Here is a 19,895-nt window from a genome sequence, read left to right on the forward strand (position 1 = left end):
GAGAGAACGATGTTATCCTTGAAACACCAGTCACGTTCCGTTTCAGAACGTTATCAACATTGTAGATGCTCGGGCCGAGAACAAGTAATTTTTTTCGATTCACGATTCGAATCGGGATATATTTCTAATCCGTGCGAGGAAAGGAAAAAAGAGAGAGAGAAATACGTACAATTTTAGCATCGATTCGAGGAGAATGGTTAAAAACGAGAAAGAAATCAATAGCGCGAGATAAATAGATCGACTTCGATAATCTTTCCAAATTCAACGCTTCCCTTCGCATTTTTATCGACACAATTTCCACGGAATATCGATTATTCGAGACGGAGGAACGATTGAAATTATTATTTCTATCGCGTGTCAAATTCGCGGGAACCATTTAAGGGGAGAGGATGGAAACGAGCGTGTTCTCTGTCCAACTCGACGACGATTACTTTGTACGTTCGTTACCGCGTACCTGTGGTATGCAAATTTGCGCGGCGCGCACGTGTTGGTGCGAGCGCACACACGCGTAGAGACAAAGGTGCTTATGGGAGGCTTACCGTGGCTGCACGCCATACATACTTAATGGAGTTTCGGCGGTGCGCCGTTGGAGCTTATACCCGTGCAAATTCAGATGTCCCCGCGATTTTTAACGCGTCATCCTCAACAGCGACCACCCGCTTCTTCTCTCCTCCTATATTCGCGTCGGATGTGAATAAATCGACGAATTTATTTCACGTTCAAATTAAATTGGACGATAATGAAGGTTTTTTTAAGAAGATAATCGAGAAGAGGAGCGGAGCGGAGGCTTTTGGCTGTTGACCGGGCGAGAATATAATTTGCGTTTATCGAAAACGGAAGAAACGTAAGGCAGCGAGCCTTCGATAAGATACAGTGGTTGGCGGGTATGAAAACATAAGCAGTGGCCTACTATGGTAACACACGCGACCACAGGTCTTTTGCTTTCTCCAGATAAAAAGATACGCTTCCCGTGTTGAGTATACACGTATATATATATATATATATGATCGTTGCAATGGAAGATTTAACGGGATCGTTATAGTTTAAACGGAATCGAGTAGTGTTTCTTCAAACCTATTATATCGCTAATAGCTATGAAGTCACGCTCTAATCTAGGATCTTGATCTTTTCACCCTGAAATGAGTCTGTGTAACAAAAGGGAAAATTATGCATAGTACTCGATTTATCTTAGCCAACGTTCTACTAATTGCTCGTCGTATATCCCGACCCGTCACACTCGCGGAAAATAAAATTTTTCAAAACGAACGTTTCTCGAATTTCGAACGATCAACGAGTTTCTATCACGAGGAGGGGGGTTTCATCGATTCGTTTCAATACTTCCAAAAATATCTGATCCATCGTTAAAAGAAAAAAGAAAAGAAACAGGTTGATAAGACTTGCACGTTTAAGCAGATCAGGGTGCAATTATCGATCCCGATCTACGCTTCCTCCTCGCGAAACAACTTGTTCAAGCTTGTTCCGCTGATTGGAGGAATCCTTCAAAATCCATTCCACGAATTCCAAAAACCCTACTATCCCAGGACAAAGAATAGTAGAAAGGAAAAGCATCGAATCTCATCAAAATCCAATCCATGAATTCCAAAAACCCGCTACGTTCTGGACAAAGAATAGAGTACGTCGAAAGGGGGAAAGAGAAGAATCGAATCCAAGTTATCGTGTATCATGCTCGGTATGATAGAGCAAAAATTTCTTCAACTTCCAAAAAAAACGCTAATTGAAACAGCAGAAAGAAGAAACTCGTCAAAATCCAAAAATCTACCTATCTACTCGGGACAAAGAATAGCGCAAAGAAGAATTTCTTCTTCTCCCCCTCCCTCTCCCCCCCCCCCAAAAAAGAAAAAGTTAATTGGAATTGGAAGCAACGAAAAAGAGCAAAACCCATTCGACGAATTCCAAAAGCCTATTATATTCCAGGACAAAGAATAATGGAGAAGAGTGGGAGGGGTGTATCGCGCCAAAGGAGAATCTCGTCAGAAATCGACGAATTTCAAAAACCCTGTGCATCGAGAGCACAAAGAATAATGCACGTCGCAGAGGAGAGAAGAAGAAGAAGAAGAAGAAGAGGAGCATCGCGCCATAAGGCGTACGCCGAGTTGTGCGCGACATAGAGCAAGCGTACCTACAACGACGATGCACCTGCCCGCCGCCAGTTGCACCCCTCTTTACGACGATGCTATCTAGGATGGTGTGCATGCCCCCCTCGCCTCTGCTCGCTTTCGCTGCTCCTGCCGCCGCCGCGACACCTGACGCGCTCCTCCTCCTCCTCCTCCTCCTCCTCGTGTACACGCGCCTCTCTCTCTCCCTCTCCGCACGATGACGCGCGCGCGTGCACGCCGCTTTGTGAGAAGTACCATTAACCTGGCTTCTCACACATCCACCGATTCTTCCAAGTCTGCCTCTCTCCTTCTCGCTCGCTCCTCGAGAAACGAGGAAAGTTGACCACCTATCGACGATTTTGATAGAGAATGTTGCCTGCTAGCTTCCTCGAATCTGCTCAGGAGGGTCGAGAGGAGGGGAGTTTCGAATTTGGTGGTTATAGAGATAGTTTTTGAGAGGGAAGGATTAATAATTTTGAGCGGATGTTTCTTTTTAGAGGAAGAGGGATTTAGAGGGGTGGGTTGATAGACGAGAGGTTGTAATTTTTCGAATTTTTTAAACGTGAAAATTTTCGAATAAATCAATTGAGTAATTGAGCGATATAACAATGACAGGATGTATCGTCACGTTTCAGATATACCGGCACAAGTGCCGCCGTTAACACCTGGGACCAACAAGAAGATGACCGAGGCCCTGGAGGCCTCTTTCGCCTCCTGGGAGAAGGAACGAGTCCGCCTCAATATAACCAAAGGTGAGTGCCGCCTTTTTTCCTTCTTCTTCTTCTTCTTTTTCTTCTCTGTAGGATACACGTTACAACATCCCAATCTCGCGGAAAACATTCTTTCTTTTTTTCTTTCCTTTTTTTTGCCTCCTTTTTTTTGTTCTTCATGCACGTTTCATGGCGTACAGGTTTCTCGACGATTTCTAATTATCGCCTCATTGCCGCGATCCTGATTCGCGAGCTTTGACGGTTTCATCTGAAACAAACGTATTTCCTTTTCTACGTATATCGGTTCGATTACTTGGTTCATTCATGCATGAGTAATTTCTTCTCTTTCCTCTTCTTTTTTTATTTCAATGATTTTTCTTTTTATAGATCGATATTAAAGTAAAACAGAGATTTTATCGATTTTAATCTTCTTAAATTGTCACTTAATGACAAATGAATCGGTATAAATCGAACGTTAATCGCCATTCAATGCAATTACTTAATCGAAACATTATTGATCTTGTTTTCGCACCGATACTATCCTTGCCCGCATAATCAGCCAAGGTTTTGATTGACGTAACACCGTATATCTCTATCTTGCGCATTCCTTTTCTCGCTTCATCCTTCGAAAATCGCGTATACGCGCTATACAACTGTAATACTCGACGATCAGTCTCGAAATTCCAAAATCATCGTCGAGCATCCCGTAACCCGTTGAAGAAATAACTAATTAAAAAAAAAAAACAATCTACGAGAACAACGTTGCTTCGAATAATTATTTATCGCCAAAAGCTATAACATTTACAATCGATCCGTATATAATTTCTCGCAACAATTTTATCTCTGCGATTATTATTACGCGACAAATCAATAAATTGATAACTTCTCAAAATCCACTTGTTCTCCAAAAAAAAAAAAAAAAAGGGAAAAAAGCACTCGAATCCATCATGGAGCCCATCGAAGTTGAGCCCGATCGAGCGAAGAAAAGGGAAAAGAAAAGAAAAGGAAGAACGAAAAGGCAAAAAAGCCAGGCTCTCGTTTCGTTGTTGCACAATCACGGTCACGGTCGAGCGAGGGCGGGTGAAATTTGTCGAAAAATCGGTGGCCCTTTCGAAACCGGTGGGGAGGGGGAGTTGGATGCGTGCATCGGCGTGCGCGCGAGTGTGTATATACGCGCGATGTGATGCGATGTGCGACGAGGCGGCGGCGATGTGCAAGAATTGTGAATGTGATGTTGATGGTTCTGATGGGGAGCCGATGCCACACATCCGGTATGCGCATTCAGAGCCACGCGGGTGTGACGTTGCTTCCGGCCTACATGCCCCGGGTTCGTACCCTCCGGGGCCAGATCACCTACAGTCTCTGACCTCCTCCGTGAACCTAACCAACAACCACCAAACCCTTTTCTCCTCCTTTCTTTTTCTTCGTTTTAATAAAATTTTGCTTTCGACGACGATCGCAACCTCCATCCCTGGATTTTATATCACTTAGGGAGGGGGTAATCGGTAATTCGAAGGATATTTTGTGGAAAGTGTTATAAATTCGTGGCGAAACGATTACGAGAGAATTGTTTTCGCTATTTTCTTGTTAATTGATCGCTGTGATCGATCGGGGAGGATAATTGGGGAACGCGGTCTGGCGATCCACTTCTCGATACAGCGGCGCGGCTGGACGAGAGAGGAGAGGAGGGAGGCACCTGCTGCAACGAGACACGGCGCGCATTCGCGATCGCGTTGCTAGACGTCACGAGCGCCCCACCGACGCATACGTTTATATGATTTATTCGGAATTTGCCTTTCTTATACGAGTAACAAGCGCCGCCAAGGATGCGTACCCTTTTTGTCGAATCGAGATACGGCTCGTCGCGTACCGACACCGCGTCGAGACACAGATTCTTGTCATCTTCGAACACTGTGCTGTCGTCCTATAGAGACTAACTATCTATCTCCTTTCCAAATTTGTTGTTAATCGTATAAAAAAAAAAAAAAGAAAAAAAAGAAAGAAAGAAAGCATGTCTCAAATCTGGAATAAAATAATAAATAACGCGTAATACGTATTTAAAGAATTGAAACGTCGAGTCGAGACACGCGTCAGAATATTGCTCTCGTCATCACATCCTTGCCTATCTTCCAACTCTGTGCTATTCCGTTCTATCTCCTTTCGAGATTTGTTGTAACCGTGTTAAAAAAAAAAAAGAAGGAAAGGAAACAAATCTGAAATAAAATAAACTTTTACGCTTAATACGTATTTAGAGAATCGAAACGTCGAGCGGAAAGAAAGAAACCGATCGGAGATAAGGCGATGTAATGATAGAAAAAAATGGCGTCAGATGGCGTCTAATTAGAAACGTTGGTCGTCGTAATGCTCTCGCAATCTGGCATCTCGTCGATCTGCCAGTGAGATCCATAGAAATGAAACGAAAAAAAAAAAAAAAAAGGAAGGGGAAAAACGAGAGAGAGAGAGAGAGAGAATTGGCATCCACCTGTCCACCTGTGAGAGGCCGGTGAAATTTATCACTGGGGAGGGCAGGTACATGGTATCGTAGGTAAACTGGCCTACGGGTCTGGCAGACGGTTTCCTAAACCAACCGAGCGAAATCACGGTCGGTATTTCTCGATTATCGTCGAGAAAGCTTTGAGCGTGCCACCTGCGCTTTGATTATCTCTGTTTCACCGTATCTCTGCACGATCGCCTCTGTGCTTTTCGGACACCTTTCAGAAAATTCGCGTTATCCCATTCCTCCCCTCTCTCTCTCTCTGTTCGATGATCGCAAATATCTCGCTCCCCATAATAAAGAATCTTAAACGGAAACTCGAAGCATTAAACGCTTACGTTATTTTTCCCGTTCTCGTTTGAATGATTAGAATTGGAATATTTATTGGAATATTTCCCATTCCTTCTCCAATCGCGAATTATTCCTTTCGTAGAAAAATCTCGCGCAAAGATTCGAAGCGTGGATTGTTATTTCTCGTTTCCAGGCTAGAAATATCAAGTATCTATTCGAACGTTTCCCTTTCCAACTCCTCAAATTATCGAATATAATTGTATCGTCGATAAAACGCCAACGACTGTCCAATTATCGCGAATTTCAAAAGACAAGAATTTCTCTATCCGATATCCTTGGCTGGCTCGAGCCGTGCTGGTCCATGGGAATCAAAGTACGACGCGTAATAAATCGAAGGAAGGAAGTTGTCGAAGAAGAAGAAGAAGAAGAGAAAGAAACGAAAGAAACGTATCGAAATCGAGATCCGCTCGTTACGTGACTCGCGAGTGTAAGTTCGTTTTTATGAATGAACGGGGGGAGGGCAGCCCTGTTCGTGGAAAAGGGATGGTGGCAAAAGCGCACACGGATCGGCGATAATACATAAATAGAGGAAAGGTGAGAGAGAGCAAAGAGTGGACTCGCGCTAGTGTCTAACGGCGCACCGCACGATCAAAGGGGGCCGCCGATATTTGAGGATCGCGCCGATGTTTGCCGAACTTATTCCTTGTCAGCACTGTTAACACAATTCTCTCTCTCTCTCTCTCTCGCCTCGTGGCGACACTCGTCCTCCTCTCCTTCTTTCCTTTCGATTACTCCGTTTGTTTCGCTTTTAAAACGCCTTTCCAATGTGTAAACCTGCTTTTTCGAAAGAGAGAATGAGATTTTGGAACGTTTTTTGGAAGGTTAGGTATGTTTATTGGATATCGAAGATACTTACTTGGCTAGAATTTTTAATTATTCCATTAACTTAAATTTTTTAGTAAAATTCCAAAACAGTGCATTCAGAGGAATTAATGTTTCCTGTTGAAGAAAATTTCAAGAATCATCTAATTGCGTCGATATAATTTTCACGCGGGGAATGTGAATCTACAAGAAAAAAATAGGGCATCGATTCGAGCGCTAAATTTTCGATTGGTCGACGTACGATTACAAATATTGATATTCGTCCTCCTTTAAAGAAAAGTTTAAGAACCATCTTTTCTCTTCTCGCCTATGAATTATATCGTAATTTCGTCAATATAAGTGGATGGATGGACGTCAAGATATTTTCGACTCCTCGACACACGATTAACAAATATTGATATTCGTTAAAGAAAACATTAAGAATCACCTTTTTTGCTCTCTGTTATCCGCGAATTATTCGATTCCTCAAACGATTAAAAAATATTGATACTCGTTCTCCGTTCCAAGAAAACTTTAAGAACTTTTTTTTTTCTCTCTTTCCTATCCATGAATTATATCGCCGATATAATTTTCACGTGGAAAAGTAATAAACGAATCTACAAAAATAAAACATCATCAGAGCTAAATTTTCGATTCTTCAACGATTACGAATATTGATATTCGTCCTCCGTTCCAAGAAAACTTTAAGAATCACCTTTTTTGCTCTCTGTTAACCGCGAATTTTCGATTCCTCAACGTGCGATTGCAAATATTAATATTCATCCTCCATTAAACAATCCTTCAAAAATTTTCATCCATCTACGAGTTATATCCTAATTGCTTTGACACAACTTTCGCGTGGAGTAATAATAAGCGTAACAAGCTTGTCAAAATATCTTCTCGACGCATTAAATATCGATAAGATTCGTCCTTCCCGCGAATATCGTAATTTTCGTTGGAATATAATTTTTCATTTTCGCTTGTAGGATAGGTGATAGGCGCGTGAACGAATGCGTCGCCAAGATATTGGAGCGCGAGGGTAGAAGCGATTACGGGAGCGGAGCGTGGTGTGGTGTGGTATCGCGACGTGGCGCAGAGGATCTCGCTGCCTCTCATTCGCTGGCACAGCTTTTAATCAAGCGTACCGCAATAGGCTAATCTAGGCAATTAGTTTCCTACGACGTAATCGGCCGGCAGATAAGGTGAAACAGCGGGTGGGAGTTAAAAGTCCTGTATTACATTAGATTATTCTTCTTCGTGCATTATCATCGCCCGGAGAGAGAGAGAGAGAGAGAGAGAGAGAGAGAATACGTATTCGAAGATTATTCGCGAAAAACGAGAAAAGGCAAAAAGTTGGCATTCTTGTTTCGAAAAATACCGGTGTAATATAGTCAAGTAAACGGAAGAAGACTTTTCGTTTATTCTCTCCGTTATACGAGTTATATCGCTTAATTAAGCAATATAAGTTCGATGTCGCGTGTCAATCGTGCGTAAAAGCGTTTCGTTGTCAGTTTTTTCTTTCTAATTTTTTTTACGAAACACGCTGAAAGAAGTTTTATACAATTTTCCTCTCTGTTCCTACGCGATTACTTAATCGGTACACGTGATTTTCAGATCGTATCTTAATATATATATATATATAGAATGTTCAGATTATTACTAGCCAATGGTATATAAGACGAGAATTTTAAATTGCTACGAGATTAAAAATTGAGGAAATATTTTGACTACATCTTGTGTTACTTGGAAATATTCGTAATTGTGAGAGCATCTTGTTAATAGCAGAAATTAGAAATAAATAAACGAAGAAGAATGCTAGACTTTCGAAAATTCCATTTCATCGTCGAATCAAATAACGATCGATTGTGCGTATTCGAGAGTGAAATTCTCGTCGAGTCGACTCAAGGAATATCTTGAATGAAATGAAATTTAAAAAGAAATATTTACATCGAAACGTGCTCGCGAAATCAAAAAGAAAAAAGAAGAAGAAGAAGAAAGAAGAAAAAAGCGAAAGTATTAATGTAATTGCGGAGGTAGTGGGTTCGTTTGCGCACGTTTCGACGAATTCTTGTGGCGCACGAGGCGAAGAGAAAGAGAGGAAGAAGGCCTCGCGTTAGGGGAGTTGGTCGTAATTTCTGTTTGCATTATGAGCCGAACTGTACTTTTACGCGTGGAAGATACCGCGAAACAATGCAAGACACGCGTGCAAATATGGGCGCGCACCTCAAATGGGACATTCCAATGTTTCTCGGTATTGCTTCTACCAAAGATGGCCGGGCCCGAGCACCGATCATGTCGTCAACCCGCCGCGATATCTCTCTCTCCCGTCTTCGAAAAGCCTTTGTCTCCTGATCTTTCCTCTCTCGTGCCCTCTCTCTATTTTTCTTTTTTTTCTTTTTTTCATCGTCGCTTCGTTCAAATCGCACGCGTCAACTCCCTATTATTATACCTCGATCTAAAGAATTCGGATTTCGGAAGAATAGAGAAAGAAAATTCAAAAGTTTCGCTCTCGAAAGTTTTTTATTATCGATACGGATATGCAATCAATTGATTTATTATTCAAAATTGTTCAAAACGTTGAACAAGGCGTTTTTCGAAAATTTAAATTTCCACTTTTTCTCGTTGACAATGTAATAACGAAAACGTCGCGTTAAAAGTATGTATACATATTTTTTTCGTTTAATAAACTAAGCGAGACTCGCGAGCAATAAGATATCCCATCGTATACAAACGAACGATAACGATTTTATTATAATAATTGGGAAAAAGAGGAAAAATTATCACGAAAGATGCGAACGTTACAGAACGCCGGTCGTTTCATTAGAATAGATATCGATCGTTTCCTGTTTGAAAGCGTTGGAAAAAAAAAAACGTGATTAGTCACCGGATTTTAAAATAATCGGCGATAATAAAATTACTTTTTTACCCGAGGAAATTTAACGAATTTATCATTTATCGATACCGGATTGAATCGATTTTGACCCGAATCTCTCCATAGTATCTATCGTATAATCGTCGTATTGGAATAATTCACAATTCAAAAATTCCTCTCTCTTTCTCTCTCTCCCCCTCTCTCTCTCTTTCTCTCTCTCTCCATATGAATATGGATGAAATTCCTCGTCGATTAGTCGATATATTACGCATCGGCTTTGATAAATTAATATAAAACGGGTGTGGCGTGTTACTCAACGATTATTTAATACCCGTCAGAGAGAAACTCTGCGTCTCTGTGCGTCTCCTAGTTTCCATTTCGAAGACGCGTTCCGTCCAATTTTCACCCGTGCCCGATCTATCCACAATATGGCGCAATTTTTCAGAATAATAAAAATTCTTTGGGAAGAATGCTGGGGATTAAGATTGAAGACGTTTGATCACTGATTTCAGATCCGAGGCAATGGTCGGAAGCAGCTGTCGCCCACTGGCTGCACTGGGCCATCGGCGAGTTCTCCCTCGCGGGTGTAGCGATACAACCCTGGCAGAACATGACCGGGAAACAGATTTGTGCCATGGGCAAGGAATCCTTCTTGGCACGCGCTCCGGCCTTCATGGGCGATATCCTGTGGGAACACCTCGAGATCCTTCAAAAAGGTACGTGACTTTCTTCTCCTCCTTCGTCTTCTTCCTTCTTCGTTCTTCCCCGTTTTCCTTCATCCCCCTCCAGTGACTAACAGGCTCGATCATCCACTCCCTTTCATATAGTAGAATAAAAAAAGATGCGCGCGAATTATTTAATTATTGAAACGCCGAGAGAGAGAGAGAGAGAGAGAGAGATTTCGTCGCGAAGTCGAACTCGTCCTCCCCCAAAAAGAGGAGGATCTCCCGCTTTCCGATGCAGAGGAGGGATAGAAATGGATTAAAAACGCGAGAGATCCCTTCCCTTACTCGTGAGAAAAACTTCGTCCTTGCAGAGAGAGAAAAAGAAAGAGGGGAGGGAGGACCCCCGATATGTAGGAGAGGAGAGCAAGTTTTATTCGCGAGAGGAAAAGAGGAGCAGCAGGTTGAAGAGCGGAAGAATCGGTTTTCCTTTAAGAAAAGTACGGGGCATCCCATAGTGGAGAAAAATACAGATCGGATTCCCCGTAGAATCGCGATGTCACGGCACAGGTACACGGAGAGAGAGAGAGAGAAGAGGGGGAGAATGACCGGAGGGGGTGGGCAACAATGACGAGGAGATCGCGGAGGCGAGACGCGCGTATCCTCTTTTCTCTCGCTGTGCACGCGTGTTTTTCAACGTTTCGAAGCGTTGAATCGGCACTTTTTATTTAGAACGAAGGAGAGAATGGGGGGAGGGGAGGGAAAAAAGAGCCGCGCGCCATAGAAACTCCCGTTCCGGATATCCTGTGCCCGCCAGAATGCTCCCGTGCCATTGCCTCGGCCACTTAGGTGGTTTTCGGTGGCCTCTCTCTGTGTGTGCGTCAAAGCGCGTGCATGCAACCCTCCCCCCGGGGAAACCACTCGTGTTTCGATTACGAGAGATAGAGAGGCCCCGGGAGCGCATTCTTCACCGGGGATCGAGCGATTTTTACGAAGAAGAAGAGGGTGGAAATCGTGTGGCACGAGGATAATGCTTTTCTCCGACCGTTCGTTCCTTTCCTTTTCTTCTCTCTGAGAAATCTGTTGCCCGACGTGCTTCGATTTCCAACCTTCTATCCTCGAATCGAAATTTCTCCATTTTATTATATTATATCCTCTGATTATTTTCTTTCTTGCTGTGGCGCACGTGTACGGGAAATTTTCTTTCTTTTTGCGATTCGAAGCTGTTCGAACGAGATTCGCCGCTCCGAACTATTGATATACTCGAATGTTGCGCGAATTATCGATCGAATAATGGATAAATCGGGTGGAGTAAAGGGCTTCTCCCTTTCTCCCACGATGTTGGATCGATCTCGATTATCCGTTCGTATCGTGTGTCGAGGGAAGTTTCCTTGGAACTTGTACATCTTCGGCGATGCCAGGACAGGAAGGAAGAAAGGAAGGACGCGAGAAGGGTGAGAGAGAGAGAGAGAGAGAGAGAGAGGCGGGCGGCCTTCGAGGTATGAAAATGATTGGCGGGCAGGAAGCGGAGGTTCACTCCATGATTTAATTCCCGTTAAGTAAAAGCCCGTACTTCCTGATCGATTATTCGTGTCGTCGGCGAGGAAATCAATCGATTCAATCGAGTTGGCACACGATTAGACACGACGATTTTCATCCGAGACGTTTCTTCTTCTTCTTCCCGTTTTTTTTTTTTTTTCTTTTCATCATCGTTATCATTATTGTCCCTCTCATCGTGCGACCAATTAATTATGGATTCGATAAACTCTGGTGGAGATTATTCAACGGCGTGTCGTATGAATAGCGAATAAATGTTTCATTTTCCTTCGATTAGCATAAATAAATAATAAATAATAATACGCTATTGTGCGTTCTAAATATATAAAAGAGAGAGAGAGAGAGAGAGAGAGAGTGGAGGGGGAAAAAAAAGAGGACTGATACAGATAGGCGATATCTCGGTTATCAACGAAACAATGAGCAAAGGCTCCGTAACGAAACGAGCCAGGATAATTATTTCAGATAAGAGTGTGCATCATAGAGCGAGATACGCTCGATGTAAAAAAAAAAAGAGAGAGAGAGAAAGTTAATAACAAAGTAGCGCGTAGTAATAATCTACATGGAACGAAATCACATTTCGATGTCGAGAATCAAATATATATATATATTTTTATCGGGATTCTTTCATACAACGGCGGAACAATGGAAGAAGGCTCGTGACCCGCGACCAATCGCGACTCACCGCTTGTGTTGGTGCACGCGTGTAGACGCGACATAGCGTGGGTAATCGCTTTGATTCCGCGAACGAGAACGGATATTAGGAAATATCTCTGCCGTGAAAAAAAAAAAAAAAGGAAGAGAGAAGAAGAAAAAAAAAAGGAGGGGGGAAAAAAAAGTAGAAACTAAAAAGCTGTGCATCCTCCTCCCGATGCAATATACACGATCGAATCATCGGGCGAGACCAAGCAATCGTCTGCCATTTTCTGTCGTTTCGTCCACTCTTGCGCAACCCCTTGGATTTCCTTTCTTCTCTCCCCTCCCCTCTCCTCGGATTTCTCTTCTTTCCGAGGCAAAGAAATTGGAGGCTACGTTTCGTTCTATCGGCGATCATCCGTTTTCCAGAAAGAAAGAAATTTGGTTTTTTCCGTTTCGTTTGGATAAGAGGGTAGGAAATTTTGGAGAAGAGAGGCGGCGCCAAGCTCCCTCGGAAACGCTCGGGATCGCCTGGATCCGTGGATGAATCACGATGAATGGCAATCGTCCTCCTTCGCAATAATGGACGTAATAACGAAGCAGCAGGGTAGATGGTTGGTCACGATTATGTTCGCTCTTACACCGGAATGGAATGGTAAAAAAAAAAGCAGGGAGCCGAGGCTTTGCACGCGCGGCTAACGCCGCCTCGCTGTGAACTTAATTGGCTTAATGACATGGAATTCTATAATCGCGAGCACAAACATTAATTATCCTAATACTCGTCCCGCGTCGCCACCGCGTGTAAACAACAATATTGTTGTTTGTTGATAAACGTGGTTTCGAAAAAAATTTTTTCAGAAACTTTACTACGAATTACGCTTCTTTTTTTTTTTTTTTTCTCCATTCGATTTCGAAGAGATTTAGAAATTGCTATTTCTTCGTTTCCATTCCATCCGCCCCGATTCCCTTTCTCGAGAATGGATGGGAAGAATTATCGCGCGCGAAGAACGGGAAAAAGAAAAATAAAAAAGAAAGAAAAAGCGGAAAATGGTCAGACAGAACTGAGGAAAGTTTGTTCCGTTTTCCATCCAGATGTCGACGCGGCGAAGGCCTCTCTGGAGAACGTGGCGGGCAACATGTACGAAAGCGTATGCGTGCCAGATTTAGGTGATTTCTTGGGATACCAGAGCGGCGGCGGCGGTCATCAGGTTGCGACGCCGGAACACAAGAGTCCAGCGACGCCAGCGAGTTCCGCAACCTCGAACTCGTCGGGCCCGCAAAACGGCGGAAACCAAGCGGGGGCCCCGTTGCAACCACCTTCCGCCTCGGTCTCCCTGCCCTCGAGACAGTATCATAACGATGGTAAGTCTCTCTCTCTCTCTCTCTCTCTCTCTCTGTTTCTCTTTCTCCTTCTTCTTCTTCTTTTCGTCTATCCTTTTCTCCTCCTCCATAGAAACGAACGAGGTTCTCTCTCGCTCTCTCTCTCTCTCTCTCTCTCTCTCTCTCTCTCTCTCTCTCTCTTCTCTCTTCGTCTCCGTTTCGATCGGTGTACGAGTCGAATAGAAACGGGATTCGCGTCGATATACTCTCGATTCATGGAAACGAGAGACTGATCGTTCCGAGATATCGATCGATCAACGTTGAAAGATCTCTGGATGTTTGGTATCCAGAGAGGGGTTAAGATGTTCTCTTTGGACGCGGGGCGATAAATTAGAGGGGTTGCGTGGTACAAGGTTTGTTCCTTGTTTCTTTTGCCCCTCGACACGATTCCGGCCGACAATACGAAATTCCATGGTGTCCGCGTCAGGTGTAGGACAGGCGGAGTAGTGACACTCGGTGTAAATCTTTTCCCAACCGTTTCCCAACCCTTCGCTCGATCCGTCTTTCCCACCCGATTCCTTCGAGGGCACGCATAAATCTCCACCATGGAACGATTCGAGCAACGATCTTAACCGACTCCCTGGCTCTGGCCGAGGTTTACTTTCCTTACTTCCGTACTTTTATCGATCCATTGCCACGTTCGATCGATATTCGTTTTCCGATATTGAAATAACAAGCGATGATAACGCGACGACGAGGAAAATGATGATGGAAGAGGTGGTTCTCGAGTTGGGAAACGCTGGCCGGAGAAGACTTGCAAGAGCATGGCAAGTCCACCGTGCGACAAGCCGATTTATTTATTTCCCCGATTGCGAGCGAAGGAAAGCGTTGCGGGCGCACGGAGGAGTTTCTCATTGTTACGTCAGGGTGGGTTGATACCATCTCCCCGCGTGTTGCCACAAGTCTCTCATTATCGTCGTTGCATTCGTTCGCCTTCTCGTTTAACCGTCCGTCCTGTTGATCCTCCTCGGAGAGGGACGATTTCACCACCACCATTTTTCGCGATCCTCTCGAGGAGGAGGAAGAAGAAGAAGAAGAAGAAGAAGAAATCGGCTCATTAACCGAGACTCGTAGCGTTGTGCACGGGGCAAAGGGTTGGCGGATTGCGATATATTCGCGGTGCGCAATTCAAACCGACGTGATTCACCTTATTCTCCGCCGTTTTCATCGGCTCTCCACTCTTGACGCAATTCATTCAGCCGAAGGACTTGGTCGTTCCACCGGCGAACAATGGAAAACTCCGTCGTCGTCGTCGTCGATTCGAGCGGATCGAGTTCATTCATTCGATTCGTCTCCCTTCGAATATTTCCCATCTTCCTTCTTGATCGTGGAAACTCCATCGTGTCCTCCTCAATCTATCGGGATATCGATTCTATTAATTAATTAAAGTATTAGCAAAATGCAAACGAGAGGATCGCTTCGATTCGAATTTAAAAATTATTAATTTCGAAAAAGTCGAATTGGCGATCGCACGGAATGGTGGTGGTCGAGTAGAACACGGGAGAGCATTACGAGGCGAGCGTTCGTAGCGTAGGTAACAATTACCTAGCCGGGGGCCTTACGTCATTGCAGCAGTGACCGTGGGTGAACGAGGGAAAGTCGGGCCCTCTGCACGCTTCGCCGCGGACAATGGAGAGACGACGCCGTTGCCTCTCTCGACATCCTCGCGTTTAGTCCAATAAAAAAAATCCCCTCGCCTCTCTCTCTCTCTCTCTCTCTCTCTCTCGATCATTCCCTTTCCAGTTTCGGACTTTGACCCAAACGTTCGTTCGACGCGATTCGTTCTCGTTGCAAAATTATTACCTATCGATACCGATGCAAATAGTCTTTTTCTTCGCCGAATTTGCGTGAACGAAACTCGTATCTCATCCATTTATAATATCATAAATGCGCGCGTAGTATATATATTTTTATACACATTTTTGCGTATCTCGTCCATTTTGCATACAATGGAACTTTTCGAACGCTTGCCTTTTGTGCTTTCGTGCGTTTCTACAGAAACTTTCTACGCGTTTAAATTTCGCGCACACGCGTGTCCGACTCGATCGGTTATCGAAGGATATTATTGGAGGACAAAAATAATAAAAAAAAATAAAAAATTCTCGCGACGAAGAATTTAATTTTCATTCTTGCCGCGCGAAATCACACATGAATTATGTTCATCGGCGATGATGATTCAGCGATCGGATTTGTGTTTGCTTTGCAACGATTCGAAGCGATCGAGCGGACGATATAATAAACGGTTGGAATAAAAACGGGCGAATTATGGATCCATCGGGTGGAAAAGTCGGGGAACGTTTTGTGTGCACGAGGTAACGTAACGCATCGGTTCCATGAGGAGGAGGTCGAAAGCGAGGATAAGCGAGAGTCGAACCAGAGACCTCGAACAGCCGCGATACATAACGTAACACGGTGCTCCGGCAAGCAGAAATAACGAGTCTATTATACGGTCGCCTGTGTTGGTCGTCTTGCAACGACACGTTCCCTACTTGCTACGCGTGTTGTATCGCGATACACTTCGCCAATCTGGAGAGAAGAATTCGCGAAATCTTTCTTCTTCCATCTCCCTCCCTTTTTATCTATTATTACATATGTAGAGGATATGTAATCCGCGGTTGCAATTAAACCGATCTTATCTTGGCGATATCTCGCTTCGTTTAAACGGTGGAATTAATTCGTCGAACACGTTAAGTCGGTAGAAAAAGAAAAAGAGATAGCGTCTCGTTGATCGAAAAGAAGCTAGTGAACAAGATTTACAAATTTCTATCTCGAAATTCGCCATAGGCAATTTTGGTTGCGTTTCCGTCGAAATTTAACAAATTCTTGTTCGATCTCTGATTTCGATACGAACTAGTTAATGAAAAAGGTTAATCAAGAAAGACAAATTCGTATCGTATCCCAATTCAACGTAACCGAGTAAATTCAATATTTCGAAATCTGAAAAGAATCCAAATACAATTCACCAACCAATGTCTTTCCTATCCTTCTTTTAAACTTTACGTATTGCTCGAATATCGAGAAACGAGTATCCCCTGATCAATTTCCACGGCTGAATCCGAGACGATACGTTATTTTTCGAGGATAACGTCGTTGGACGTTCGATCGTTGGTCACGTATACGCGCGTCGCACGTGCACGAACACGGCGGCCGCTTGTGCATAAATTAAAAGCCGGTGTCGAATCCCGTGCGCGCAAAAGCGATTCCCTACGGTTTACTGACACCCGGCCAAAAAAGGTACGGCCATCGTGACGCCATTCGCTACGTTTATGGAAAGGTTAGTCAATCGTGCCGACCGGTACAATGATTATTTGTTAAGCAACCACCGCGTGATAACTAACCGAGACTGGCCACACGGCATTTTGATCGCTTCTGTCCTCCGCGCTGGGCCTTCGTCGCCTTCCTCCTCCTCCTCCTCCATCCTCTTCCCATCCATCCTTCCTTTCTCTCCACTCCTGCTTAACCTGTGTCTACCACACCCGCACGTGTACCGTTTTGAAACGAGGGAGGAGAGATCGATCGACCCCCATCTGATCGGATCGAGGGATCGGTTGCTCGATCTTTGGGGTATTGGATGTCTGGACGAGTCGAGCGGATCGGAAATGGAGCGGTGGAGGGAGTGGATTTCGATCGAACCTCGTTAAACCCGTGAGAGGAGAGATGGATATCTTTCGGAGAAGACGCGATCGACGAGAAATTATTACGCCGCGTCGTGTAACGATTAGCTTTCCAAACGGTTCCCTCCTGCATACCATAATTACCAGAGTTTCGCAAGGTTTTGTAGAGTTGGGGGACCGAATAATATATTATATATATATATATTCGTTTACGTAACTCGTTACGAAAATATATATATTATTTCAAAATTCGAACTCGAGCAAAACCAGTTTCGTTCAATGGACAATCGATTAACGAGAAGAAGAAGGCTTCCCAAGAAGGCTTTCGAAAGGTAAGCAAGAGCGAAAAGTAATAAGTGATACTCGCGTGCTTGCGTTAGATGATCGGGTTTGTCGGGGTGTGACGAGACGAAAGTGAGCATGCGCCACGATTGGAGAATTGTGCGAGGCCAACGTGGAACAAGCGTCTAAGAGGGATGAAGGATCTTGCGTTTTGGATCGCCGTGGAGGGATGAAACGAAAAGGGAAAAAGGCGTGCAGACAAGGGGGGAGGGGAGAAGGAGGGGAGGGATGATGGTTGTTGGCGCAGGTTGTATTCATTCACTCGTTCATTCATAGTTCGTACACCGCCTCGGGGGCCTACAAAGCGGCCTCTGGCTCATTCAGAACTCACGACACGATCGCTGTGTATGTATATGTTTTCTTTTTTTTTCTTTTTTTTCTTTTTTTTTCGTCCCTTCTTCCTGTCCGTGTACGTTCGCCCTCGTCGTCGTCGTCGTCGTCGTCGTCGTCGTCGTCGTACATCGTCCTCGTCCTCGTCGTCATCTCTTCGTATCAATTCTCTCTGCTTGGACGTGGTTTTCGTCCTCCTGGTGATCGTTGATTGGTGGCTCGTTTCAGAGAGGAGAGAAACGTGAATAGAGATGGATAGATATAGATAGACAGTATAGGAGAAGGGGGGATGGGGGATTGGAAGGGAGAAAGAGAGGAATAGAGCGTGTGGAAGCTCACGTTACAACCGGAAGCCGAGGCAACGCGGTGAAAGGAGGGAGGGAGGAGTCCTACCCCAATATTCCGGGGAGCGAGATAGTTTTATAATGTCCTCGAGTGCTCCTCCCTTAATGCACCCTTAAATGCAGCCTCTCTTCGAACTGGCCCCGCTTCCCTCTGTATGCGTGCGTGTCACGGGCATTGTTGCTCACTTCGAGAGCGTTCGAAATCGAACAGATGCGAGGAGAGGAGAGGGGAGGGGAAACTTGTAAGATCTTGTACGACCGCTTTTACAGGCCGAGTACGTTACGATACGAACCTCCATTATGACCAGGTATTATCGATGCCTTCGCGAGCTTTTCTTTTTCTTTCTTCCTTTCTTTCTTTTTTCTTCTTTTCCCTAGAAGTATTCCTATTTCTTAATTCTTGGTTCCCGAAAGTGGTTTCACCGGAGACGGAGAGATAGGTTCTTCAAATACGAGGAAAAAAAAAAAACGACGCTATTCGTCGTTATTCCTATCTCTATTTTTGGCTCGAATCGTCCGATAATCTATTTATTTCGATTCAATTCTTCGATCGAACGATTTTTCTCCAAACTCCTCTCGAGCAACGATTCGCTAGGAGTAGAGATATCTCAATCGCCGTCGAGTCGAGGCGAGAAGAGAAAGACGGGAGGAAAGGAAAGAGTAGCGAAAGGGGGCGAGCGATAGAAGGATGGGGAAGAGAGAAATAAACGAAGGCGAACGCGAAGCGGGGAACTGGCGCACGAACGGTAAAAGCGTGCGGAGAAACGAAGGCACAAGGCGCATCGAACTCTCGTGTCCTTATTGTGCGATGCTCGTAAGTCCCATTACTATTGCCGGCGGACTGTACGAGTAGCGAGAGGCACGAGGCGTAGGGGAGTGAGCGCTTCCGGTCCCCTCTGCATCACGTGCGAGCCCGCCGAACAGAGAAACCCCCGTTTGCCTCGCCTCTCTTAGCATCCGGTCTCTCTGCGCCTCCCCAGCCAGCCCCCTCTCAAAAATAGGCTAGGCCCTTCGAGTTGCGACCTCGTGTTATAACCGTACGTACCCACCACGCGTCGCCTCTCTATCTATCGCCTCTCTCTCTCCCCTTTTTTTCCTTTTCACGATCTTCTTCGATCATTCCTTCCTTCTTTTACTTTTATCGTTACAAGTCGAAGGTGCAGGCGCGAGTTATTACAGTGTAATTCTTATCACACTGGAGGATAGAATAATAATTTTCATTCTCGTTTTCGCAGTCGTTAATAATAATAAAAAAAAAAAAAAAAAGTAACTTTTACCTTTGCTTCTTGTAAATGTATTTTTGCAACTCTATGCAAAATCGAGAAAGAGATCGAAGATACCGCGGGTTATGGTTTGCGATGGAATGTGATTCTTTCTTTCTTTCTTTTTTTTTTTTTTTTTTTTTTAAATTCTTGAAATTGAAATAGATGTTTAAGCGAATAGATAATCGTGTTGTAAGTAACATGTTACTTAATAGATTCCCGTATTGAACGTTGCAGTTTGTTGGTTTAAATTTAATAAAAACGTTTATCTTTCTATCAGTTGAGGATGTTGTTAAAGCACGATGGACGAAAAGACTCGACACATCGAGAAAAACATTCCAGAAACGTTTCAGGTGTTATTTTCAGCGTATCCAATATTTCAAACGAGATTACACGAAATTACGTTGTTACAAATTGTTGAATTCG

At 44.2% G+C, this 19,895-nt stretch overlaps 1 protein-coding gene across 5 annotated transcripts in view; it reads left to right on the top strand.

The window, feature by feature from the left end:
• pnt (ETS transcription factor pointed) overlaps positions 1–19,895 on the top strand; it is a 108,733-nt gene that overhangs the window by 75,238 nt on the left and 13,600 nt on the right. For 3 of the 5 annotated variants that reach the window (XM_086917143.1, XM_086917144.1, XM_086917146.1), the window contains 3 exons: positions 2,753–2,869; positions 9,858–10,061; positions 13,290–13,559. In XM_086917143.1, the coding sequence (XP_086773269.1) occupies positions 2,753–2,869; positions 9,858–10,061; positions 13,290–13,559 (591 nt within the window). The remainder of the gene's footprint in view (positions 1–2,752; positions 2,870–9,857; positions 10,062–13,289; positions 13,560–19,895) is intronic. The other 2 variants (XM_003698498.4, XM_086917145.1) reach the window with 2 other exon arrangements.

Source organism: Apis florea, unplaced genomic scaffold, assembly GCF_048593485.1.
Source record: "Apis florea isolate Af1SG1 unplaced genomic scaffold, ASM4859348v1 contig_3813_pilon, whole genome shotgun sequence".
NCBI classification, from domain to species: domain Eukaryota; kingdom Metazoa; phylum Arthropoda; class Insecta; order Hymenoptera; family Apidae; genus Apis; species Apis florea.